Raw genomic sequence first — 27003 nt, forward strand, 5'->3', positions numbered from 1 at the left:
ACCAGGTCAGTTTTCCTATGCTTGACTACTTGTTTCCTACTGTTGGAAAAGAAGAAATTATAGCAGTGTTTCCAACCCTCTCCTGGAGGCACATCTAACCAGTTGGGCTTTTAGAATATATAATGAATATGCATGAAAGATCTGCATACATGTATTTAAATCTATCTCATGCATATTTATTATGGTAATCTTGACAACCTGACTGGTTAGCTGTGCCTCCAGGAGAGGGTTGGGGAAACACTGAATTTGTACTTTTAGAGCATCTTCTGGTGCCATTCTCTGATTACATAAGAACCATGTTTGCTTTAAGATTGGTGCATTGCTTAGTCTTCCATATTCTAGCCAGCCCTTCTAGCAGATGCCTGATCTAGAAGAGAGCTGAGATTTGTTGCTTGGCAAATGCCTCACACCCCTTACCACAAGGCCGCCTGTGTGGCAGAGAATTACCTGAACTGCCCAGATAGTTAAAAGCTGCTCTAGTTTGTCATAAGCAGGGTTGGAATAATATTTAGAAAACTTGAGCATCAACCAATGTTTTTAGGAGCTAAGGGGAAAACATTTTAGCTTAAAAAATACAAGGCAAAAGTAAAAATGTTTTGCTTGCTTACATGGTTCTCCCCCCCCCCCCCCTTGCACTCTGCTTCAGCTAACTTCAGTCTTTCATGCAGTTTAGCAGCAAGGCATTGCCCGCCTGAGGCTGCAGCAGTTTTGGATGCTGTCAGGCACCCAAGCATTCAAGAGTTTTCCAAGAGGCTTAGAATCTCATTCATCTTCCAGAATTCATAACTACAGTGCTAGGAGTAGAAGCAGTACCCCAGAGGCTGAAGATAATGTACAGATTCTGTGTGCATGTCTTAGGTTCCTAATCAACAGACCATTTATAAGGTTTGGGAAAAAAAAGCAGTCCATTCTAAGCTGTCTCTGTGGTGACATTTTGAAGGACATTGTATGCATCAGATGGAGATGAGCTTGTTCCGTTTGAGATTCTGGTGATCTGTTTGTGATAGAACCTGAAAGAGTCAACATTTAGTCGACATGTTCGTTTTCTACAGTGGTTAATAAGTCCTGTGGAGACTGCAAACTCAATACATCCAAAATCATTTTGGATTCTGAAGTGTGACTAGTGGGAAATTGGGTTTTGCTAAATAGCAATTGTCATATAAATTAGGTATTTACCAGATATTGGATTAAAAAATTAATAAAAAGTTCTTGCTCACCTAAAAAGATTTTGAATATGTGAAGGAGGAACCTTATAGATGCATCACTAACAAACTAGCTGGAGCAAACCTTATTTTACTTCAACTGGCCTCTAAGGTTTTTGCCATTGAGCAATGATTCTTTCCCAGGAAGTTGTGAATGAATACTGCCTCTACAGTAGCCCAGACCTCAGCAGGACTGAAGGGCAGAAGACAGCGCTGGGAATTAAATCCTGGTTTTGTTTTTCACATGGCAATGCAAAGCACTTCCCCTGAGCTGGCCTATTTGTGGGTCATTTTGTTTGTAAAGGATTTCATTGGTTTATGTTTGAAGTAAGCACAGTTGTGGAGCTGTCTAAAATACAGCATGTCTGGTGATTTAAGATTTTCCTTTGGGGTCCACTACAATTCACAGGACCTGCCATAAAGTTAAAGTGATATTAAAATATCTATCAAAAGGTAATGATTTTCACAGCTACAGTTTTGTTGGTGAGTCTCTCTTTCTAAAATAATATACAAACTGTTGTCTTGCTTTGTATGTTTGATTTTGTAGATTGAGAACAATATCAAAACATCCGCTTTTTCTCTGCAAAATCATTCCTATGTGGTCATTGTTTTCCAGTGTGTATGAATGTTACAAAACAATTGTTGTATAACCTGTTGCTCCTCCATTTGTGACCCCCCCCCCCCCCTTCCTACTACTACTGGGCAACAGGATCTGGCCTAATGAGTCTAACCCTATAATGTCTAGAATTTCATAATTCTAAGATAGGGTTTCTTCAAACATGAAACAGCTTGTGCTAAGAAGTCCACCCTGTCTGGGTGTAGAGTGCTCAGTTGCTTCATAGGTACCTCACAAAGAATAAGGCCCTATGATTTTGAGTTAAATTTGAATGTCAGTGTTCAGAAAATAGTGTGCTATCATGGATGCTGCTTTTTCAAATGTAGCCTTCAAATATTTAATTAAAAGTATTTAAACAAAAGTTGTTGTTTGTGCTCTTCTGATTTTATTTGACTTGGCAGTGGATTTGCTCCAAATCTGGGTCAATAGTTTATTGCACAAAGGGGTAACCAATAAGGCAGGATATTTACCGTAGTTTCCTAGCAAATCAGAACAGCTTGTGATTGATCAGTTGCAGTTGTATATTAATTTGCTGTTGCCCTTCAGTTGCTAAAAGCTGCTAGATGCTCTGTCTTAACAGCAGAGAGTATAAATTGTGTTCTGGACACATTCCAGGAGAGAGGGGATGCCAGCATGGTTATTTGGCTAGGGCCTACAATGTTCAAGGGGCCTACTTTTGTTGGGCAAAATTTTACAAAAAGGTAAATATATCTATTTCTAACATGTATGTTGTGTTTGTGGCATTGTGTGGGCCCTTGGTCACTGTGAAGATGACTCCTCCCACGGGGAGGGGCCCCATGGGGAACCACAGTGATAGGCTAAACTCAGATAGCAGACTCGTAGGTGGAAGGCTTTATTGTACTGCTGTAGATAAATGGTATTTATTTATTTATTTACTTATTTAGAGTCTCTTCTATACCGATAGCCGTTTGCACATCATATCGGTTTACATACAACTAATAACTTTTGGACATGGCCCTTATAGAGAACAATCGAAAGAAAAGTAACAAAGTATATATAAGAGATATAAATGTGTTAAGATATATATGTATTAAAACCAGGACTATATATAGGGATATCTTAGGCAGCTACATTAATAAGAGCTTTATATAATGCTGAGGAGCATAACAATGTATACGACAACTATAATACAAGGTAACAAGAGATATGGATTAATCAAAGACCACGTTCTTCAGGCATTCTTAATCAGTTGCCATGGGTGGAGTATAAAGCCAGGGGTAGGGAGCAAGCAAGGGAGAGCTATGGAGTCATAAAGGATTCTTGAGGGGGCGTAGCAGAAAATGAGGGGTGAAGCATAAACGACTAAGAGGTGGTCGAGAGGATTTAGGGTGGAAAAAGAGGTCAGTTGAGAGGGGGAGAGTTAGATGCATAACAGGTCAACTACTCGGTTGTCTGTTAGGTATTTTTCGTGGAGGGATGCGAATGGGGGTAGGCTTGACGGAACAACCAAGTTCTTGTAGGTATTTTTAATTTAGGAGTTGAGGTCTCAGTGCGTAGATCAGGAGGTAGAGAATTCCATAGGGTAGGGCCAGCAAGGGAAAATGCTCTGCACATAGTAGAGGATAGTTTGATTGATTTGATTGATGGTGTGCGGAGGGTTCCTTGGAGGGCAGGGCGGGTAGGTCTAGTGGAAGTGTGAAGGAGTGGGGGGTTGATCCAGTTGAGGTTTTCATTTGTCAGACTTTTATGGATGAGGGAGAGAGCTTTGTAAAGTATTCTTGATGGTATTGGGAGCCAATGAAGTTCGATAAGTGTAGGTGTAATGTGGTCCCTTTTTTTGGAGTTTGCGAGAATACGTGCAGCGGCGTTTTGTAATAGTTGTAACGGTTTGGTATGCGAGGAAGGGAGGCCAAGGAGGAGGGCATTACAGTAGTCTATTTTAGAAAAAATAATACTGAAGAACTGTGCGAAAATCAGAAAAGTGTAGTAAAGGTCTGAGTTTTTTTTATTGTTTGTAGCTTAAAATAGTAGTCTCTTATGATAGAGTTAATAAAGGGGTTGAAAGTGAGTTGGTTATCAATGAGGACACCTAGGTTGCGAGTGTGTGAGGAGAAAGATGTAGATGCATGTGAGAGGGGGATAGCTGGAAGAGGCTGGCTGTTGGAAATGATTAAGAGTTCAGTTTTGTTAAGATTGAGAGCAAGGTGCATGTCTGTGAGGAGTTGGTTAATAGAGGAAAGGCAGGATTCCCAGTTTTGTAGGGCGGTTTGGAGGGAGTCAGAGTAGGGGAAGAGAATTTGCACATCTGCGTATATGAATTGCTTGATGCAAAGATTGGTGAGAAGGGTGGTAAGGGGAAGCATGTAAATGTTAAAGAGGGTAGAGGAGAGAGAGGAGCCCTGGGGGACACCCTGAGGAAGACTGATAGGTTTAGATTCAGTGTTATCAACTAGGACAGTGAAGAAGCGATTTTGTAGATAGGATTGTATCCAAGAGAGTGCGTTTCCAGAAATCCCAATACTTCTGAGGATGTTGAGGAGGATAGAGTGATTGGCAGTGTCAAACACAGCAGTGATGTCTAGCATAGCAATCAGATAAGAGGAGCCCGAATCGGTTCCTTTGATAAGTGTGTCAGTAAGGGAGAGTAGTAGGGTTTCAGTACTTAGATGCTTCCTGAAACCATATTGAGTTGAGGGAAGAATGTTGTTGTTCGAGGTGAAGGGAAAGGTGAGAGTTGACTAGTTTTTCAAGCATTTTAGCTAGGAGGGGTAGGTTGGAAACAGGTCTGTAGTTAGACAGGGTGGAAGGATCAAGATTAGGTTTCTTGAGTAAAGGTTTCACTACTGCTTGTTTGAGAAAATTAGGGACTGTGCCTTGCTCCAATGAGCAGTTGAAGATGTTAGATAGTGGTTTGGCGATTACTTTGGGAATAGATAGTAGGAGTTTAGAGGGGATAGTTTCAGAGGGATGTGAGGATGGTTTTATCTTTCTTAGGATGTTCTCTATTTCCAGCGAGGAAGATGAATCAAAAGAGGAAAGAGTAGCTGAAGAGCTGAGGATAGGAAGAATAACATTGTTGGTGTTATGAGAGAAGTGTGCCGTGAGGGAGGCAACTTTATCTCTAAAGAAGTGCGCTAATTCATTGAGTGATTCTTGGAGGTGGTTGTTAGTGGTTGCGTATGGGAGGGGCTGGTAAGGTCAGCAATAATTGAGAAAAGAGCCTTGGGGTTATATTGTAGCCCGTGTATCTTTCTGGCATAGTATTCTTGTTTAGTTTGGAGGATGGAGTATCTATATTCGTGCATGCGTTGGTAATAGGTGGTTTTGGATGCAGGGGAGGGGTGCTTGCGCCAGCACCTTTCAGCAGCTCTAAGCTGAGTTTTGAGAATTCTGAGATCAGGTGTGTACCAGGGTTTTCTATTTCGACGGGACGGATTGATAGTTTTTGTTGTTAAAGGGCAAAGTTTGTTGGCAATGTTAAGGGTGAGGTCGACCCAGGAGAAGAAGGTGTTGTCTGGCGACGAGAGGTCAAGATGGTTGGCTATGTCAGAGCATGCTTGTGTGATGGTGTCCAAGGTACAGGTTTTGCGGTATTTGAAAGATATAGGTTGTGATGGCAGGGTAAGGGATGTTTGCGATAGTGTGATGGTAGTATGAATCATATAGTGATAAGACCAAGGTACTGCCAGATATGAGGGGGGATTGATTATGTTGATGGGGGAGTTGATGAACATAAGATCTAGGGTGTGGTATGAAGCAGGAAGGCAAGGCACTGAAGTCTGCGAGGTGCCAAAACGTTCTGACAGTCTCAGATGTAGATGTCTCACCCAGATGTTTACGATAGGTGGGAGCCCGAAGTGCGGGTAAAGCCGAGCCTGGTGAGTGGAGTTGGAGCACCGGATTGTAGAGGTACTCACAGGAACGTAGTGTGGACGTCTTCCTGGCAGTAGAGATGGTGGGACCGAAGGTCCGTGATGCAGGATACAAGATTGATAGGCCCTCGAGGAGCGAGTGCCTGATAGTCCAGTAGATCCTGCAAATAAAAAGAGAGAGACCCCTGAGGAGCGGTTGTCTAGTTAGTAGAGGCCCGAAGGGTGGTTGGAAGCGAGAGCCCCTGAGGAGCGGGTGCCTAGAGCTTCGTGAGGAGCAAGGCCCGAAGAGTAGAGAGGCGTCTAAGCATGCAGCTTAGAGCGGTCAGTAGCTAAACCGAAGTCCTTGCTAACTCAATGGTGGTAGTGAAACGGAGGCTTTAAATACCCGGAGGTATTGACGTCATGCGGTGGGGACGCCCCCGATGTTCCCGCCAAGCACTCGGCACCAGAGGCAGCCATCTTGCCCAAGGAGGAGGAAAAGGGAAGAAAAGAGGTAAGGCAGAGCGGTTGCAGCTGTTTGTGACCGGACACAACAATGTATAAATAAAAATTTCAATTGTAATTGAAGAATTTGCTGACAAAAAAGCTGTAAAGCCTTCTTAAATTAAAAAAAAATTATTTGGGAAATTTAGAAAACGATTTCTCTTAAGTATCACATCAGAACCTTACATAGGAGCCTACTTTTCTTAGCTGGCACGGGCCTAATCCCTACTCTCTTCGGCCCTGTCTGGACAGTTCTTATTACCCTTCTCCAAGGGTTTCTCAAACTTAGGGCTATGAGGGGAAGGTAGCATGTATTCTGATTTGTGACTTACCATACTGAACTTAGCCAGTTTCTGCTATCTGTAGCAGGATGTGTTTATCTTGGATATTGTTGTCGCCATCTCTGCCTGCCACTGCCCTTACCAAGAGAGATTTTATGGGTTTCAGGATGAACCCCAAAGTCCTGCTAACTTGTGCAACTGTTTATTAAAATTGTCACTTTTTGTAACGTTCATATATCTGTGGCCTTTAATTTCTGAAGTATTATCTCTTAAGGGCATTTATTTTTTTTCCATTGTAATATTTTTGGAGATCACTGCAGTCTCATATGAACTTTCATGAAAATACACAACAATCAATCTTGGTAGTAACACATCATGTACAACTCAGAAGACTACTGTCAGTAACTGGTAGAAGTGGTACGGTATCAGCTGTTTAAGATACAATATATAATGTGTTCTCCAAGCACTTTTTCCCAGCCCCTTCCCATCCCCTCCCACCTCCCTACCCCAAGAGAATACAGTTGATGTAAAATATGCATGTGTAGGCATCCCTTTAGGACTTTTCTATCTAAAACGTATTGAATATATCTCAATTATAATATGCAGACTCTGAGATGGTCACTCCCGATCAAACAGACTCCAAGCCTCATAAGGCAACCAACTCCATGCAAATGAGGCTGTTGTCCCATTTTTTAAATCCCTCCAGCACAGGCTGGAGGGATTTCTCTTTGTGGAACTGAATTTTGCATTGTGGCTAAGTATTCTTGCTTATTACTTTCAAGTTTTGTAGAAAGCTTCTGTGAATAATTCCTGTCTGTGTTTTCATTTTCTTTATAGTCTGTGTTTCATTTCTTTATAGTAAGATATTATTCTAGTAAGCTAATTTGCTGTTTGGTTGCTCTGCTATAAAGTTAAGGAAAAAAAACCCCCAAAATAAAAAGCACTCCAGCTTTTAATCTGTTAAAATCTCTTTCTCTTTTGGAGTTAGCTGGCACAAATAATCTGTTCAAATTTTAATATTGGGGCATAAAGACTGTTTTAAAACAATTGACCAAAAAGGACAGACAAACTTCCAGAAGTGACCTGATCTAACTGGATTGGGTGTGTCTCAGACCTTGGGGGAGGTAAACTTAGAGAGCAGGAGAGCCATTGTGGTCAGTGCACAGGCTGGAGTATATTATTGGTCTGGTTCTTTGCTAATTCGTTTGCTTTAAGATTCAGTATACCTGCATTTCTCTTATTGTAGAGCTATCTTTATAATCTGTTTAATATTGGCACATAAGTACTGAGAGATCATTTAATAGATAAAGGACTATTAATGTTCCAGGAAGTGCCCTGCTTTACCCAGCTTGTCCCAGATTAAACTGTTTGACTCCCTCCCACCCTACCCCTGGGGCTTGTTTTCTAATAAAGACTGCCTAACTTAACATTAGCAGCAAGTTAAATTAGTACATTGGTAACAGTCAAGGAAATACAAATCAAAATTTACCAAAATGAGGAGTATCCAATGTAACTGCTGTGGAGCCTTTATTCTGAGGGAAAGCATCTGGAAAATTAGAGCTTACCCAATTTGTGCACAACTCTCTTCCTTGAAAAAGGAGCTGACTGAGGTTAAAGCTCAATTAGCTTCAATTACAAGAATTACACCCACATTGCATTACTCAGAAAATAATTCCCCAATATAACAGAAAAACCAGGAGTCAAGAAAAAGAGATTCATTAGGCTCAGGTAGGACCCACAGTCACCCATTCTTGACAGATGGGCAGCCAACAGGTATACCCCCCCACTCAAACAGATCATTAAGAAATTCTTTAAAATCCAGGATTACAGTGGGCTCTGGTAGAATTAGACCTGTGCTGAGGAGGCACACAATGTACCAAATGCAAAAAGAACAAAAAGCCTTCTCTATATTAAAAACTGAAGAAGTTCTTGAGGAAAACATTGAAGTGTTACCAGAAAAGAGAAAAAAAACACAATGCATGCAGAATTTCAAGATCCATAACCAAAAGAAAAATCTAATTGAGATGGATAACTCTGTCAACAGTGGCACAACTGCAAAAGGAAAGAGTGAAGTGAATAACAAATCTCAACTAAAGTCTCATAAGGAGTCCAGGAAAAGCAATAACCTTAAAGAGAGTACCTGGAAGGCTATGACCACAAATGCTCATAGTTTGGGAAATAAAATCCCAGATCTGCAGGCCCTAATGACTGAGGCAGAATTGGACATTGTTGCTATCACAGAAACATGGTTCACAGAATCTCATGAATGGGATACAACAATACCAGGCTATAACTTGTTAAGGAAGGACAGAGAGGATAGAAAAGGGGGAGGTGTGGCTCTTTATGTCAGAAACAACATCCAAGCATCTGAGTTTCAAGGAAGTTGGGGTAAGGAAGAAGCTCTATGGGTCGACCTAAAAAAAGATGACGGAGCGTCCATTTATATTGGAGTGGTTTACAGGCCTCCAAACCAAAAGGAAGAGCTGGACAGAGATCTGGTTGAAGACATCCATAAGATAGGTAAGAAGGGAGAAGTGGTGATCGTTGGTGACTTTAATATGCCAGATGTAGACTGGAAAATCCCATCTGCAGAAACTAAAAATAGTAGAGCGATAGTGGATGCCATGCAAGTATCTTTGTTCAAAGAAATGGTATTGGAACCCACGAGAGAAGGAACTATACTCGACTTAGTGCTCACTAATGGAGATAATGTCTCTGATGTCCAGGTGGGCGCCCACCTCAGCACCAGTGATCATCAAACGGTATGGTTTAATATCACTAAAAGAATATGGAAAAGAACCACAAAGACCCGAGTTTACAGTTCAAAAACACGGACTTTGAGGAAATGGGGAAGTACCTGGAGGAAGAACTAAAAGGATGGGAGAATGAGAGAGATGTGGATCAGCAGTGGACCAATCTAAAAGGAGCAATCACCAAGGCAACTGCTCTATATGTTAGAAATGTAAAGAAAAGCAAAAGAAAATTGAAACCTATCTGGTTCTCAAAGGAGGTGGCTGACAAAATTAAAGCTAAAAGAACAGCATTCAAGAAATATAAAAGATCCCAAAGGGAGGAGCACAAAGAAGAATATTTGTTTCAACTGAGGGAGACGAAGAAATTAATCAAGTTGGCAAAAAGTCAAGTGGAAGAGAGGATTGCCAAGGAGATAAAAAATGGTGACAAAACATTTTTCAGATACATCAGCAAAAAGAGAAAAGTCCAAAGTGGTATAGTGAAATTGAAAGGTGGTAATGATCAATGTGTGGAGAGAGACGAAGAAATGGCAGAAATATTAAACGAATACTTCAGCTCTGTGTTCACTAAAGAAGACCCTGGAGAAGGACCATCTCTACACAACAAGAAACTGGAGGGAAGTGGAATAGATGAAAATCCTTTTACAGTAGAAAATGTATGGGAAGAGCTAAAGAATCTGAAAGTGGACAAAGCCATGGGGCCTGATGGGATTCATCCAAGGATACTGAGGAGCTCAGATTTTCTGGCGGGTCCGCTGTGTGACCTGTTCAATAGACCCCTAGAAAACAGGAGTGCGTACCAAGAGATTGGAGAAGAGCGGTGGTGGACCCGCTTCACAAGAGTGGGAACAGAGAGGAGGCTGGTAACTACAGACCGGTTAGCCTCACTTCGGTGGTGGGAAAAGTAATGGAGTCACTGCTGAAAGAGAGAATAGTGAACTATCTACAGTCCGGAGAATTGATGGACCAGAGGCAACATGGATTCACCAGGGGAAGATCCTGTCAGACAAATCTGATTGACTTTTTTGACTGGGTAACCAAGGAATTGGATCGAGGAAGAGTGCTCGATGTCATCTACTTGGATTTCAGCAAAGCTTTTGATACGGTTCCGCACAGGAGACTGGTGAATAAAACGAGAAGCTTAGGAGTGTGTGCCGAGGTGGTGACCTGGATTGCAAATTGGTTGACGGACAGAAGACAATGTGTGATGGTAAATGGAACTTTCTCTGAAGAGAGAGCGGTTATAAGTGGTGTACTGCAAAGATCGGTGTTGGGACCGGTCCTGTTCAATATCTTTGTGAGCGACATTGCGGACGGGATAGAAAGTAAGGTTTGTCTTTTTGCAGATGACACTAAGATCTGCAACAGAGTGGACACACCGGAAGGAGTGCGAGAGAATGAGATGGGGATATTAAGGAAACTGGAAGAGTGGTCGAAGATATGGCAGCTGAGATTCAATGCCAAGAAGTGCAAAGTCATGCATTATGGGGAGTGGAAATCCGAATGAACTGTATTCGATGGGGGGGGGGAAAAGGCTGATGTGCACGGAGCAGGAGAGGGACCCTTGGGGTGATAGTGTCTAATGATATGAAGTCTGCCGAAACAATGCGACAAGGCGATAGCAAAAGCCAGAAGAATGCTGGGCTGCATAGAGAGGAATATCGAGTAAGAAGAAAGGGAAGTGATTATCCCCTTGTACAGGTCCTTGGTGAGGCCTCACCTGGAGTACTGTGTTCAGTTCTGGAGACCGTATCTACAAAGAGACAAAGACAAGATGGAAGCGGTACAGAGAAGGGCGACCAGGAAGGTGGAGGGTCTTCATCGGATGACATACAAGGAGAGATGAAGAATCCTAAATATGTACACCCTGGAGGAAAGGAGGAGCAGGGGTGATGGTGATATGATTCAGACTTTCAGATACTTGAAAAACTTTAATGATCCAAAGACAACCACAAACCTTTTCTGTCAGAAAAAAATCAGCAGAACCAGAGGTCACGAGCTGAGGCTCCAGGGAGGAAGACTAAGAACCAATGTCAGGAAGTATTTCTTCACGGAAAGGGAGGTGGATGCCTGGAATGCCCTTCCGGAGGAAGTGGTGAAGTCTAAAACTGTGAAGGACTTCAAAGGGGCGTGGGATAAACACTGTGGATCCATCAAGTCTAGTGGGCGTAAATAAAGAGGAGGCAGCAAAACACTGCACGGAGCGGCAGTAGCCACAGAGGCATTCATGGAGCGGGATGCCAGTGGCCAGTGGTTGGTGTTCCGCCTTCACGGAGGGCTGCCATCTCCAAAAAAAAACAAAACAAAACCAAAAAACAAACAAACAAGCAGGGGTGGGTAAGAGTATGGGCAGGGGTTGTGGCCTGCTTGCTGCGGGGTTGCTACCCCTGATTGAGCTGGATGTTCACTGGGAATGCGGATACGGCGCTGCTCTCTGCATTGGTGGAGGAGTGGAGGAAGGCTGAGTTGGGGCCGGAGGGTGCTGGAAGCCAATAGTGACGGGTGGGAGGGAGAAAAAGGGGGGGGGGGGGGGATGGATAGACTGCGTGGCTTGCTGGGCAGACTGGATGGGCCGTTTGGTCTTCTTCTGCCGTCATTTCTATGTTTCTATGTTTCTTTAAGGTGGGAAGACGTGGTGTCCTCCAGCATCTTGCAAGCTCATAGTGTGCTGCTACAAAGATTAGCTTAACCAATTTTCATTTATATTTATCCCCCATCTATCCAGAAATATTTAAAAGAACTTGGCCTGGTGAGAATACAGAATCCATATACAACCTGAGTTAATCCACTCAAAGATCTTACCCCAAAAGCTTGAACATGAGAACATTCCCCCACCATAAGTGAAAGAAAAGTACCTATTTCAGCGCAACCCTTCCAATATTTATCCGTTATTGAAGGGAATATCCTATGCAGCTTCTCAGGGTATTAGTACCATCAAAATAGCAGCTTGTAGCCATTTTCTACAGGAATGGACGAGATTAATCCCTTACCCATATCTCGAAATAGCCCCTTCCACATTTCTTCTGAAAGGTCTTCCCCCAAATCCCTCTCCCAAGCTTTTATATGAGAAGGTTTGGCCTGTGAATCAGTATTCAAAAAAAAGAGTACAGCTTAGGTATTACATTTGTTGCTTTGTCAGCACCTCTACATAAACTTTTGAAGAAAAATTCCCTTCAATAAACCGGCTAGAGTATCCGGTAGTCAGAAAATGTTGTATTTGTAAGTAGGCAAATATTTCCTGCTCTGATAAATTATATCGCAAACATGGTGTAGGAAAGTTTAATACTCCATTTAAACCCCATGCGTGTTCCATCCGTGTAATGCCCTTGGATTTCCATGCCTGGAAAGCTATTGATGGTAGTCCTGGAGAAAAGTGTTATGAAAGAGGGAGGAGCTATAATAATCTCTCTCACCCATCAATTTTGCCTTCCATTGCTTCTATACCCAGAGGGAATACAATAGGGAGTCGGGGTGCACCTGAATAGTACGCCATGACTTTTTCGGATGCCAGACAAGTGCATTTAATGGCATGCTGCATGGGTACTCTGTGCCTGCGCAAAGAGTACCCAAGGCTTCAGATTAGATGTTTTTGTGCCAGTTTGTAATTTCCCTTAATTGAGGAATGCAGCATAATACTAATGTAAGTTGGACCCCCAGTCCCCCCTGCGACTTAGGTTAAATATAAAACTCTTCTACCTACCTCTGGGAATCTTTCCTTTCCATATGAATTGTTATAATTGCGTTTGCCAGCAGGCCAAGTTGCAGCGGAGATAAGGGGCACCCTTGTCTGTGCCACGTTCTCGCTTGGAATTGTTCCGAATACCCCCCATTCACCTTAATACATGCCTCTGGAGAGTCATATAACTTAAGGATCCATTGGACAAAAAAGGACACCAAAGTGCACCCTTAACAACAATAAATGAAATAGAAAGGGCCAATGAACTAAGTCGAACACTTTTTCAGTGTCAATTGTTAGCAACAAGAAGGGAGTACGTTTCCATTGCGCCCACCACATAGAATCCACTGCTTTTCGGATATCTGAAGCCATTTGCCTAGGAATTGAACCCAGATATGATCGGGAAAATAATCTGACCAATGACTCCTTTGAGCCTATCAGCTGGAATTTTAGCTAACAATTTTACATCAATATTTATGAGAGAGATTGGGTGATATGACACACATTTTGAAGGATCACGTCCTGGTTTGGCTAAGATTGTAATACCTGCCCTGTTGGAAATCTTCAGTATAGTGCAATCCCCCCCCCCCCCCAGAGCGAGGTTGAACATCCTTGTCAAAGGTGGTGTGAGTTGCGTAGAGAAAAGTCTAGTAAATTTAGCTGTTAAACCATTCTATTTCCGGGGTGATTTCTCAGGTTTCAATTGTTTGATTGCAAATTTAACTTCCAAGTGTGTAATTTTCCTTGTCTAAACACTCCCTGTGTGCAAGAGCCAGTTGAAGCAGGGAATATCCTGGACGGTAGCATTCAGTATCACCCTCAGCTATAAGAGGATCAGCACTGTAGAGAGAGGAGGTAAAACTGAAGGAATCTCTCTGTCTTCTAATATCCTTATTAGTTGTAATATCCTTCCTGCTTCATGCTTAATTTTTACCACATTATTTTGGGTTTGCACAATTTTAATTTTTAGCTAGTAATTTACTCGCCTTGTCCCCCGTTCCCCCCCCCCCCCCCCCCCCCCCCGGCCCCCAAAGTATACCTGATGCGTAATGTTCAATGATGCACTAATTTGGGCTGTATCCAAAGATTGCCAATTTCTCTCTACAAGATTCCAGTCACTGCCAATTTTGAACAGAGGCGACCTTTTGTGAAGTGACTCAAAAGTGGCGATGTTTTCTTTCAGGATTTTCCTATCTTTTTCTTTTATCTTTTAACCCGGGAAGCTCTAGCAATCAACTTCCCATGGAGTACTGCCTTTAATCCCTCCCAGAGTACAATCAGAGTGACATCCCCAGTGTCATTGAATAGCAAATATTCTTGAATATCACCCTGGAACTGTTGGACAAACTCCTTATCTTCCAACAAGCTGTCACTGAGTCTCCAAACAGTCTATCTTTGTCATAGTTAATGAATCCAAGTGACATCCACACTGGAGTGTAGTCTTGACCAACGTGATAGGCTCAATGACAACCTGCGAAACACAGTTCACTATTCCTTTATCAACCAATAACAAATCGATTCTAGAGTATGAATAGTTGAGGGTCGAGAATAGAAACCATAATTTCTAGATTTAGGGATTGAGATCTCCACACACCTAGACATTTAGCTTGGCCAGGTATGCCTTTAGGCACTTATGATCTTTCCCCAGAGCTATCCCTGCCCCTGAAGAATTATCCAGGGATGGATTGAGGGTTAGATTGAAATCACACCCCCCCCCCCCCCCATTATAAGATATTCCTCCAAAGTGTGCAACAGTATGTCACCTAGACTCTTAAAGAATATGCCTTGTTGTACATTGAGTAAATACAAATTTACAATCGTATACTTTATCCCCACCCCCCCCCCCCCCCCCCCCCGGAAATCACTAGGACTATATACCTCCCACTTAGATCTTTCACGCAATTGACCGGGTCAAAAAGAAAATCCTTACGGATAAGGATATCCACACCCGAATATTTCGAACCTTTAGTGCATGTTTCCCAAAATTGATCAGGATACAAAGCGGTCTGCACTTTTCAAGTGCATTTCTTGCACTAGAGTAATAGTTATCTGCATCTGCTGCAATTCCGTAAAAAGTATTGGTTCATTTTCGGTGGGAGTTAAGCTCTTTAACATTTATTGATAGTACATTAAATTCAGCCATTTCCCAATACTAGTGAGGCTCCTGTACAGCTTAAATCATCCTCCTGAGCAGATAGAAAAGCCCATATATTCGTATAGACTGTTTCCAGTTGCCTCCTAACATGTAAACCCTCCAGGGTACCTGTAATCATACTAGTGTTGTTATTAGAACATCCCTAATCCTTCCCTATAATCTCTCCCCATCTCCTGTTGTTGCAGCCTTCACTACAAGGCTGTCCCTTAACACCCTCAGGAGGACGAACCATCAAGGCCCACGTGTCTCCCCCCTCCTGGCGAGTTAGCGCAAACAATTTTCTCTTATTTGTTAAATGTCTCAGCTAATGCAAACCTGGGGCTTACAGTATCCCAATAAGTTAACCAGGAATATCTGTAACACAAAAATAAGAAAAGGAAATATCCTGACAAACTTCTGAAGTTGTTAAAGACTTTCAGCTGACGTCATTTCAGTCTCATGGTATATCTTTGGAAGCGGTGGAGCTCTCCAAATTCCTTCTTAACCGTCTGCCGCTTCTTTCTACCCTTTGCCATCTGGGGGCTTCAGGTTTCCGATTAGATGAGTTCGAAGGACCTTTCCCCTGGTCTGGATCTGAATAGCCTGCTTCCAGTAATGCTGCTGTTGCTTCTGTTAGACTTGTAACGTGGTAGGATGTGCCCTTAATAGAGAAAAGCATTCCAAAAGGGTAAATCCATCTGTATTGCACATTGTCCCACCTGAGGAGGCAATGTGCCACCACACGCAGTTCCTGCCACTTACTTTTTGTGGATAAGTCCACAAAGATTGTTACTTCACTTTCCTGCCACTTCACTCTCATTTCTGTTCTCTTTTTCCTGACACTTCACTGTCATTTGCTGTTCTCTTTTTCTATAAAGTTATGAAAGCATGCAATTCACTAACGTCTGGCCAAGCACTCTGTGCCCATTCTATTTTCACTGGCTTCGGGCCCTGTGTCTCACGGGGAGCCTGAAGTCGTTAAGATGGTTCGGCAAAACTGCTGTACTACCTATGCTCAATCCTGGAACTCCAGCGTTTCTGGTATCCCTCGGAACCTTAAATTGTTCCTTCGGGTTCAGTTCTCAATGTTCTCAAGCTTGAGGGAGATTTTATTTATTTTTATTTTTTAATTTTTTTATATACCGAAGTTCTTGTAGGGACTACAAATCACTCCGGTTTACATAGAACAAAGAACTGCTCAACAGAGAGCGGAGCTTTACATGGAACTGTAGAACATATGGAACAGTATAACTGGTAGACAATTTAACATAATGATAACTTAAAATAATAGTTTAACTGGTAATAAATAAATAAATTATATTATTTAATATAAGCAGTATAACTATTTAACGTAGAAATAAATGTTAACCAAAGCCAGATATATATATGAGAAAGTGAATTTTGAACTCAAAGATAGTTGTCCTGTTGCAGGTTCTTAAAAGTTGTACTTGGTACAGTGTCCATAATTAAAGGGATACCTAGTGATAAGGAAGTCTGTCCGTCACAGTAAAATTAAGCGTCAGGGAAAGCTTGTTGGAAGAGAAAGAGATGGCATCGTAGTTCTGCTGCAGCATCTTGAGCACCTTCCCATAAGCCAAAACTCTTCCACCTGAGAGTCCATCTCTTCTTTTACATCTCCTAGCATGTCCATTATTTCTTTTTTGTAATTTTTGATATCTTGGCGTAGCTCACAAAACAAGTTTCTAAATTTTGTTCTCATGGGCATATCCATGTCTGTCTGTAGCAACGTACTGTAGCTTCTGAGACCACCTCAGGAGTACTCTCTGATTCCTGCACCATTTTGTCTAGCACGGCCTCCCGAGCTGGAACGTGCTTTTGAAATCCACAGATTTACGTTTTGTGGACATTGGCAGCACAGCCCCCGCACTGAGAGAGTATGAAGGGAGGGAAATAATGCTGGATGCTTGCGATTAGCAAAGATATTCACTCACTGGGGAGAGGAGCCCAGGTTTAAGTGACCATTGGCCTCTGTGACATCATTTCCTCCCCCAAAGCCTCTGTGATATCATTTCCTCCCCCAAGGGCCTTTATTTTTAAATAGGTATCATTTGAAGTAGGCAAAAAAGAGGCCATAGGTAAGGAGTGGCCAAGTTCGGTCCTCGAGAGCCTAGTGGTTAGAGCAGTGGGCTATGAACCAGGAGACCAGGGTTCGAGTCCTGCTGTCGCTCCTTATCACCTTGGGCAAGTCACTTTACCCTCCATTGCCTCAGGTACAAACTTAGATTAAATGTAATCCACTTTGAAGCACTGAAAAAAGTGCGAAAAGCGGAATATAAATTTAAATAAATAAACAGGCCAAGTTTTCAGGATATCCATAATGAATATGCATGAGAGAGATTTTCTTGCATGGCCTCCATTGTATGCAAATCTATCTCATGCATATTCAATGTGGATATCCTGAAAACCTGGCCTGTTTGTGGCTCTCGAGGACTGGAGTTGGCCACCCCTGCCCTAGGGCATGACTAGCTGTTCATGTTGCATTTTCAGTGTTAAGATTTGTGTGCAAATGAGTAAGAGCAGAGTAGAAAAGCATTTAGAAGCGTGGGCAGTATGAGCTGAAAGCGAGTGCTTGTGAGGCCAGATGCTGGGCTCTGTGGACTTCAGTCTGACCCAGCATGGTATTTCTTAGGTTATGTTTCTCATTATTAGAAGTGTTTGTAGGATCCAAGATGGCGACCTGAGTAGATACGTTATAGTTTGCTCCTGTTGGTGCCTTCTTTTTTTTTTTTTTCCTTATGCTGCATGCAGCAAGGAAACCGAGCTCGGGAGCGTGAGATTGACCACTTCACCGGCTCATTTACCTTTAGGACCGATGGATGCCCACGTTGTCTGGGAGGCTAAAGCTTCGGGAGGAAGCTTGCGTCAGGGTGTTCGGGAGGAAGTGGAACCAGTCGCCTTGCAAGAGTTGCAAACAACTTTGTCCCCGATGGATCGAAGGGCCCCGGAAAATCTGGCAGAGGCCAGCTTCTTCAGCCAGCCCATGATCTTCTCTTCGGGGAAGAGGGAGAGGATTCCATCGCAAATCTGGAGAGCAAGAGTGCTTTGGGAGATTTACCAGAGCCGAGTGGAGTGTCTACTTGTCCCGGGGAGGCTACAGATTGCAGAGTCTTGCACCAGCTACAGTGGGAGGAAATGAATATTTCTTCAGCCTTGAAAAATTACCTGGTAAGGCCTGAAATAATTTCTTTAGATTCAATATGGGATGCTATTCAAACTCTAAATGAAAATATTTTCCAACAACTAAGACCAGTTATGGAGGTTATTAAAAACATGGATCAGAGATTAAAAATAGTGGTGCAATCTGTGACTGAAAATAAAGCATCCTATCTTTCCTTGAGAGAAACATTTAAGGAAACTTCCAATTTAACTCAAAATGTCATCAGAGAAAATCAGATAACTTCTAACAAGATGGAACTCCTTGAAAACCAAATAAGGGGGAAGAATTTAAGGTTTATAAATTTTCCAAAAGATCCTTTGATTCCACCTAAAGATATGTGGAAAAAATATCTTGCACAAATATTGAAAATACCTGAGCAAGCTTTGCCATTAGTTTCTAGAGTGTACTATACCCCCCCTCCCCTTTTAAAAAGGATTCTCCTTCTCAAAAAGGATTCCAGGTTTTAACTCTGGTTATTCCTGGTTTGGACATTACTAACATTCTGGAAACATCTCAAAGGGATCAAGTCAAACCTTCTACTTTAATAGTTTCCTTCTTACTAGAATCTGACAAGGAATGGATTTTGAGGATGTCTGAACCCTCTGTTAAACATCGAAACTTTGTAAACCGTTGTGATGGTGAAACTGAGCGACGGTATATAAAACTCGATAAATAAAAATAAATAAATGTTCTTACCACATTGTACAGAGATGTTCCTGGATATGAAAATCGGTGCCTTCCCAGATCTGGCAAGATCCACCCAGTTGAAAAGAAGACAATTTCTTCAATTGAGGCCCCAAGTTCTACAACTGGGAGTCATTTTCCTACTAAAATATCCATGCAAATGTATGGTCAAATATCAGAATTTGTCTTATGTTTTTTATATGCCCTCTCAACTTGTTGCTTTCTTGAAGGGCAAAGAGTTGTCTGTAATCTCTTCTCTTATAGCTGCTAAGCGCTATTTATCTGTAGCCTTAATCGATCATTTAATACTGGCTCCTGTATCAGATCCTGTATTGCATTGTATATTATATTGTTCCTGTGGGTGTGTTTGGATCCACCATTTGAGGATTAGATATGCAGAAGTATTTGTGTTGTTATTTTCTATCATTATATTGTTACTTTTCTCTGCTTGCAAATTCAAGTATTTTCTTGAAATGTAATAAGTAAATCTATAAATTAAAAAACAAAAAGTATGTTTGTAACTTGACAGCAATCTGAGACATTTTGTTTTCTATTTAAAATAAAAACTGAAAATTAAGATTCCTTATTTTCCCTGGGAATTTATCAGTGTTTATCTTAACAAAAGAAACAGGAAAACATGTAGTGGGGAGGAAAACCCTCATTTTAACTCATAATTTCCCAAGGAAGATAAAATAAAAACTGAAAACGAAGATTCCTAGGTATGTTCAATATCTCTTTCAGCAAAACATAGCAATAAAGCATATCTAGATGATGGTCTACTCTAAAATGTAAATGCAAGCCTGGAAAAAATTCCAAAGGATGTGGAAGGCCAATTTGTCCATTCCCTTTCATGCTAGGAAAATGAGCTTAAAGGTGGACCAGTATTTCAGTATACATTTTCACTTAAACTTACTTCCTATATATGTAGCATGTTAATACTGCATTGACACAGATTTTAAATTATGAAATCGTCTGTACCGCCACCTTCTGTTTGTTTCATGAATTTCCAGCTGCATTTTAGAGCTAACAGTCGAGTTGGCAACTTTGGTTCTCGAGTGCCGCAAGATAGTCAGATTTTCAGGATAATCCACAGTGACTGTTCAAGAGAAGCATTTGCATATACTGCTTCCTGAAAACCTGACCAGCGTGTGGCACTCGAGGACCAGATCTGGCTATCTCACAGCATTGTGGCTAGGTAAGAGATTACTGTGGGGCATGTATGAAGTAGTACATCAAAGGATTTATATTTGAATGCTAGATTTGAACTGGGGCATGTGTACAGCTATTCTAAACCTGAAGAATTCTAAAAATATAAAAGGGAGGGGGTGGGGAGAGGGGAGGCCACGGCTCGGAATGTCTGGTCTAGGTACAGCAATGTTGGGCTCAGTCTCTGCATACTGAAGCAGGGATCTAGTGTAAGCTCATATCAGAAATTCATGAAATCTTATGTGTAAATCAAGATAATAAAGATAAGATTTAAAGTGATATTCACATCCCTTCTGTTAGCTTGGACTAGTTTTAGCATTTTGAAAAATGAAGATCTTTGGATAGGTTTATAGTAACTCTCTAACACCAAGCTTAGTTTTATTAAAATTAATTGCAACAGTGTTGGGGAGAAATTTCTGAGGAGCACAGAATCTTGTACCAAGAAGCTGATTTTTTTCTTATTACCTTAACATATCTTTTGCTGATATGCAAGTTGTTAAATGCATTTTCTTAACACAGGTGTCAGTTTATCACTTGAATGTTCTTTAGTCCAACGTGGTGGTGCAGACGTCTTTGAAATTTAATGTTAAATCATGATGTGCCTGGTGCGTATGTTCACTCACTAATGTGTATTCCTTGTCCTTTCTTTCCTCCTTTTGTTGTGCTGCTTCCTCATTTTGCCTCTCCCTGACCTGGACTGTTTTTCCACTGCTTTCTAAATGCCAATTGCCCTTCCACCACAGCACCAGGGTGAGATCAAAGACACTCTTCCACCATCACGTAAGTGACTGATCATTTTCTGTACCATATTCTGCATTGATTATTTAAAAGAATCGAATGAGTGGCACACATTCAGAACGAACACATCTGGTTGTCTCTTTATTAAAGCTTGTTGCCATCCACCAATTTTGAAGCCCTTGAACCCGCAAAACTCAAACATGTTTGATATTCTGTTCTTCTCTGGATGGGGAAAGACTCTTCTGTGATTGAGTCTGACTAGGTCATAGGACTGTAAATAAGTTTAACTTTGTTTTTTGAGCTGTGGCTCTGAAAACTCTGCAGCAAAATGCAGCATCTTACTCCCTCTAAAGTCTACAGATTGCCGCCATAATAAACTCACCACCATCCTTAAGTCCTGTTTCTAAGTAATTATGCAATAATATTTATATCTTAAGGAAAGGTAGAGCAGTCACTGCTCTCAAACCACCAAAGAAACATTTTTTTCTTCTTCTTTGTGTAAGAAATCCATTAGATTCCAGTTTACTCTAAGATCAGTAAAGCAAAATAAATTTGTCTGCTAAACTAATTTTCTTTCTTCAATCTCTTATCTGGTTCGAAATGCTGATAATCAATTGTCTTGTCTCCTGTGCACATGATTTTTTGCTCTGTGTTGCTTTTCCTTGGTACCCGTACCTTTCTGTTTATGATCACTTGGTTGCTGTTATGGCTTTTCTGGTTACTAGGTGACAGCACTTGTAGTATTTGAGTACTTAGCTGCATTTTTATAATCCAAACAATTGTTTAAAAAAAAAAATAATGGGGGCAATCTGTTGTCTGGGGATTACATATAGGTCTCCATAGATATCTGCAACTTTTTAGCATTCCTTGCTATACCAATGGTTAGTGTAAATGGTTCTTCTCCATGTTTAATTTTATTCTAGTTTGTTCAAAGTTAAGTAGAACATGTATTGACTAGACTTTAAGGATACAATGAAAATCTGCCTTCCAAGGGGACATTTTAAAATGTTTCTAATCTGGGCACATTTTTACTACTTAAGTTATAAAATTCCCTGTAACTCTTAAGTGGACTCCGATGGTGACAACATCAATAGCTAGCCAGGGAATTTCAAATGCCATACAATTATGGATGAGTGCATCTCACTTCAAAGAGTTTGATTGAAAAAGCAGAAAAAAATGAACACTGATGGATGTGAGAGAGCAGCAGAGAGATGAAACTACTAAAGAGATGTTGCAGTCTTAAAAATGAATCATGGTGAAATGCAAAGAAGACCCAACCAGTTTAGAATAAAATATTTGCAGAGACCCCTCCTTTGTACATTTGGAGCATAGATGTTGAAATTTGCTCCAGCTTTCTAGGAGGTCGATACAATACCATGCACTCAAGCTAGCGCACAGGTTCTTATGGCCTGGATTGGCCATTGTTGGAACAGGATGCTGGGCTTCATGGACCCTTGGTCTGACCCAGTATGGCATGTTCTTATGTTCTTAACCCGTGGTTGGCTGCGCGTTTTGGATGCACGTCCATAACACCTAATGCAATAAGGTATTAGCATGTCCAAACCAGCATGTAGCTAATAGTGCTCATCACATGTAAATGCCATGTTGATGAGCTTATTAGTTATTCCCCCCCTTATGTAAAAAATGTGTGCTCGATGCGCACATTTTTACTCGCAAAAATTAACGCCAGTCCCGGAGCTGGCATTAAGTCTTGAGGAGCTCCAACACTTAACAGAAAAGCAGAAAATACTGCTAGCACCTCCTTTTTAACACAGTGGCTCATTTGCCTACTGCATCGTGCACCCAGAAAAAGGAGGATGGGTGCACATTAGAAAAACGGATTCTCAATCATGAGCGCCTTTTTTGGGCACCGATATTGCGTCGGCTTGCAAGTGAGGAGCTGGAGCACTGTTTTGGCAGTTCTCCTATGAGAGATCTGTGCAAGTGTAAATACTTTTGGACAGGATTTTAATAGATCAGTTTGCAAAGAAATTTACTTGGGTAAAATATTTTACCTGTGTTACTTCGCTGGCTGAAAATTGTCCACTCTCTGTGTGGCTGAAAGCTGACACATTATTCCACACTGTTCATCCTCTTATCTGCATTGAGAAGAGACATTTGTGAGAGCATGGTTAGATTAGGAGAGGAGAAGTAGTTGCATTGATGGAATTGTTAAATCTTTATGCGTACTTCTTCAGCAAACTTCTATCCTCAGAAAAGCAGATTTATGTATATGTGTGAGAGACTGGGAGTTCATGTGCGTGTGCAAAAAAAGGATTGTGTATATGTGAGAAAGTGAGGATGCTTGTTTGTGAAAGAGGGAGCCTATGTGTAGGTGGTGTGTGTGTGTGTGAGAGAGAGGGATAGGGAGCCTGTGTGAGGGTTAGTGTATGAGAAAGGGAACCTGCAAGAGAGAGAGAGGGAGCCTATATGGGTTTGGGGTGGGGAGGGTATGTGTGTGGAAGTGAGAGAGAAGGGGAGCCTGGATGAGGGTGTGTGTGTGAGAGGGATAGAAGGAGCCTATGGTGGGGGGGGGGGGGGGGGGGCAGTCCTGAGAAAGGGATTAAACTGGGAATGGAGAGCGAGTGGGAAGGGGGTTGAGCCTAGAGGGGGAGGGGAGAGATAATGAAGGATGGATTTGGGGTCTGAGAGAGCAAAGTGAAAGGAGACTGGCCAAGGGAGTAGGGAGAGAGGGTGGAAGGGACACTTAAAGTGTACTTCTAGGGAAATTCTGTTCAAAATATTTAAAACTCTGCATCTTTAAGTAATAACTTTTTTCTGTATTACATTTTAAATTAATCACGGTCATGTATCTTATTTTGACCAACATAAAGTATGCATAATTTTAAATTTTTGTGCATAGAATTTAAAATGTTTGTGTGCTGAATTCCTCCAGGAGTATAAACTGAAGAGCCTTAGCTATTTAGCCTTTATTCATAAGGGAGTCATGTCATCCCATATCATTTTGGTCATCCTTCTCTGTACTTTTTCTAGTTCAACTATATTTCTTGAGGTAAGGTGACCAGAACTGCACACAGTACTTAAGGTGCAGTCATACTATAAATCTATACAGAAGCATTATAGTATTCACAGTTTTATTAGACTAATTAGAAACCTTAACTTCTCTGACTAAGACTCTGTTCCGTGGAACAGCGTTAAAAGTCCCTAGGGGAAAGGAAGCGTCAACCAAGGCTCAACAGTGATAAACAGTGGCCAGATGGATTGTTCTGGTATAATAAAATGAGACCTATTGTTGCATTTTTAATTGTTACTAGCATTTAAAAAATTCCAAAATATTAAATTCTAAGTATCGAATAAAAGGCAATTTTATAAGTATAGCTTATTTCTTTAATAGAAGCAATTTGTATGTTGTACTTTTGGTAAACTAGAAATACATTTTTAGATTTATTTCCTGTGTGTTCATGTATTCTTTGCGTGTTGTGATGTTGAAAAAAATCCAGAGATAATTTTAGACATCTTTTGAGATTGTACAGTTTCCTTCTTTGGATGTGAAAGCTCCTGAATATCCTTATCTTCAGATAATTCTTGTGCTGGTTTTATAAAATGCATTTTAGTCTGCAGCGTCTTGAATTCTAAATGTGTGTTCATGTGCTCTTTATTGTAAGTTAATGGCCCAAAATTGATTCTCTTCTCTTTGATATGAAACTTCACTAGATGTCATAGGACACTGGCATTACTAAATAGAAACCAGCAGAGGGCAATCTAATGCTATGTTTGCTACCCTACATTTAACAAGGACCTGTGTTGTCTTATACTTTAGAATTTGTTCTTTTGCTTCTCTGTTGAGAAACTTCCTAATTTTCAAGCTTGTATTTGAAGGACATACACAGTACAAGAATGAAGAACCATTTGTCTGTAAAAATAAATTAAACAGACTATGACCTTTTAAGTGACCTTTAAGTGACTATTTCCCCTTTGTATACCGAATGCTCAGGGCCAGTGCTGAAAATCTATCCTGCATTTGTCTTAGGAAGCTAATTGCATTGATAAAATTAAAAGTAAGAAATGAATTCTTTTGCCATCAAAATCAAAGCATTGTGACTGCTGTTAGGGTCAAAAAACCAAGTTATAAATGAAACCTTGTGATTGGACTAACTCAGTACATCTGTGATGAGCTTTCAAGAGCTCACCTGATGAAAGCTAGTCACAGATGTATTATATTTTTATTTTTACTCTGTACATGAATGGTGAAATCACTGATCTTTTCTTTCAGCCCTGAGGACTTTGTTCCTTTCAGGAGTTTTATGCATTTTTAAGTGTTTATGAAAGGGACCTTGTAGACCGCACTGGAAATCAGTTTTGTGGTCTCTATGCCTTTGGTTCTTATTTGGTAAGTTCTACTTTTTATTGTTTTGAGCAGTTCATAATGCGTTTTATATTGGAGCTTTGGACTTTTGTTTGCTTCTGTTGCCCTTTTTTCAACTTTACTGAAACAGCAACTCATTTTGAAAAGGCCATGTTTTTAATCCTGAGCCACCTAGTCCTCCCATTTCCTAGATCTTTTAGTTTTATGAGAATTCTGAAGCTTTTGGAATCCCTTTCTCTGTTTCCCGTCGATAGTAGGGCTGAATTAACCATCCTGTCTGGGAAGAGTTGTGACCCCAAGTAGGCGGACTTTCCTCAGTCACAGAGCTTTGACTCTGTGCAGCTGCGCGGTGATGTTCCCGCGCAATTCCCTCTCCTCTTCAGTTTATTTTTTCCCCCGAGCCGATAGCACACGGGGTTTTCCTCCTCACTGAATTTTTTCCACAAGAAATTTTTTTCTGTGATTTTTTTTTTTTTAATTTTTTTTTGCATTTTTCAGCTAGAATTGAATTCCAGATGGCTCCGAAGCCATCTGGCTTTAAATATTGTCAATGTGGCAAAATTATGTCCATCACTGATGGACATAATTATTGCTACATATACTTATTTATTTTATTTATTTCAAATTATTTTTAGAGACCGGTATTCGTTTTCACATCATAGTGGTTTACACAGATTGGTTTAACAAAGTGAGGGAGAATCATTGAACCGGAAGAGCTAAAAATAAGGGCAGGAAGAATAAGATAGTTAACAGCATTAATATAAATCAACAGAGCTGTAATATTTACAATTTCACAAAAGGCAGAGTGGTTGAATTATTTATACTTTCACAGGGGGCAGGTTGCAAACAGGGGAGGCGGGCGAGGCAGGGGGGGAGGGAGAAGTGGCAGTGGGAGTAACTTGAGATAAGGTATGTAGAGGGAGGGGGGAGTTATGCGAATGCCCATTTGAAAAGCCAGGTTTTTAACTTTTTTTTGAATTTCTGAATACAATGTTCCTGGTGCAGATCCGGGGGCATGGAATTCCAGATCGAGGGCCCAGCAGTGGATAAAGCATGTTCCTTCGTGGAAATGAGATGAGTGAGGTTGGGAGATGGAGCGCGCAGGGTTCCTTTGTAGGTGGATCTGGTGGGTCTGTTGGTGGTGTGGAATTGTAAGGAGTCATTGAGCCAGTGTATGTCCTGGTTGAGTAGGGTTTTATGGATGATTGTGAGGGTTTTGAATAGGATTCTAAAGAAGATTGGGAGCCAGTGAAGGTCTTTGAGGATGGGGGTGATGTGATCTTTCTTGTGAGTGTTGGTTAGGATTCTAGCAGCGGTGTTTGAGCATTTGGAGGGGTTTGGTGGAAGCTTTGGGGAGGCCTAATAGTAGGGTGTTGCAGTAATCAAGTTTGGAAAATATATAGTGGCTTGTAGGACTGTGCGGAAATCATTGAAGTTTAATAGTGGTCTAAGTTTCAGACAACGACTAAGCCTCATGTAGAGACTGTGATCGCATTTCTCAGAGGGCCCAATGACAACGCGCAGCAAAAATGGAGCGTCTGAGAACAGGCTCCTATGCCCCACAGACTTCAGCTCACTCTTTGCCTAGACCGTCGAAGAAAGGTAAGGTCCCCTACCAAGTGGGCCTCCTCCCTGGGACCCACTGAGCTGAGCTGCTCCACGTCTAGTACCAGGCCCGGGTCTCATACACCCTTAGAGCCTCCTAAAAAAGCCGGGGCTCCAGCAACGGTACCGCACAGAGAAAGACTCGGAGATGCGTCGACCAGATTACAGGGCTCTGTTTACGGTCGACCCCGTTCTCTGGTGCCAAAAGCATTGACGCAGAAGAAATTTAAAAAGAAGTCTGCGCACGGACAACGCATGGTGCACGGCTGACGCATGGAACTCCATTG

At 41.4% G+C, this 27003-nt stretch overlaps 1 protein-coding gene across 1 annotated transcript in view; it reads left to right on the forward strand.

Annotated features, from left to right (window-relative positions):
• OSBPL8 (oxysterol binding protein like 8) overlaps positions 1 to 27003 on the forward strand; it is a 370739-nt gene that overhangs the window by 13995 nt on the left and 329741 nt on the right. The window contains exon 2 of the mRNA XM_029597145.1: positions 20790 to 20826. Within this exon, the coding sequence (XP_029453005.1) occupies positions 20790 to 20826 (37 nt within the window). The remainder of the gene's footprint in view (positions 1 to 20789; positions 20827 to 27003) is intronic.

This window comes from Rhinatrema bivittatum, chromosome 4, assembly GCF_901001135.1.
Source record: "Rhinatrema bivittatum chromosome 4, aRhiBiv1.1, whole genome shotgun sequence".
Taxonomy (NCBI): Eukaryota; Metazoa; Chordata; class Amphibia; order Gymnophiona; family Rhinatrematidae; genus Rhinatrema; species Rhinatrema bivittatum.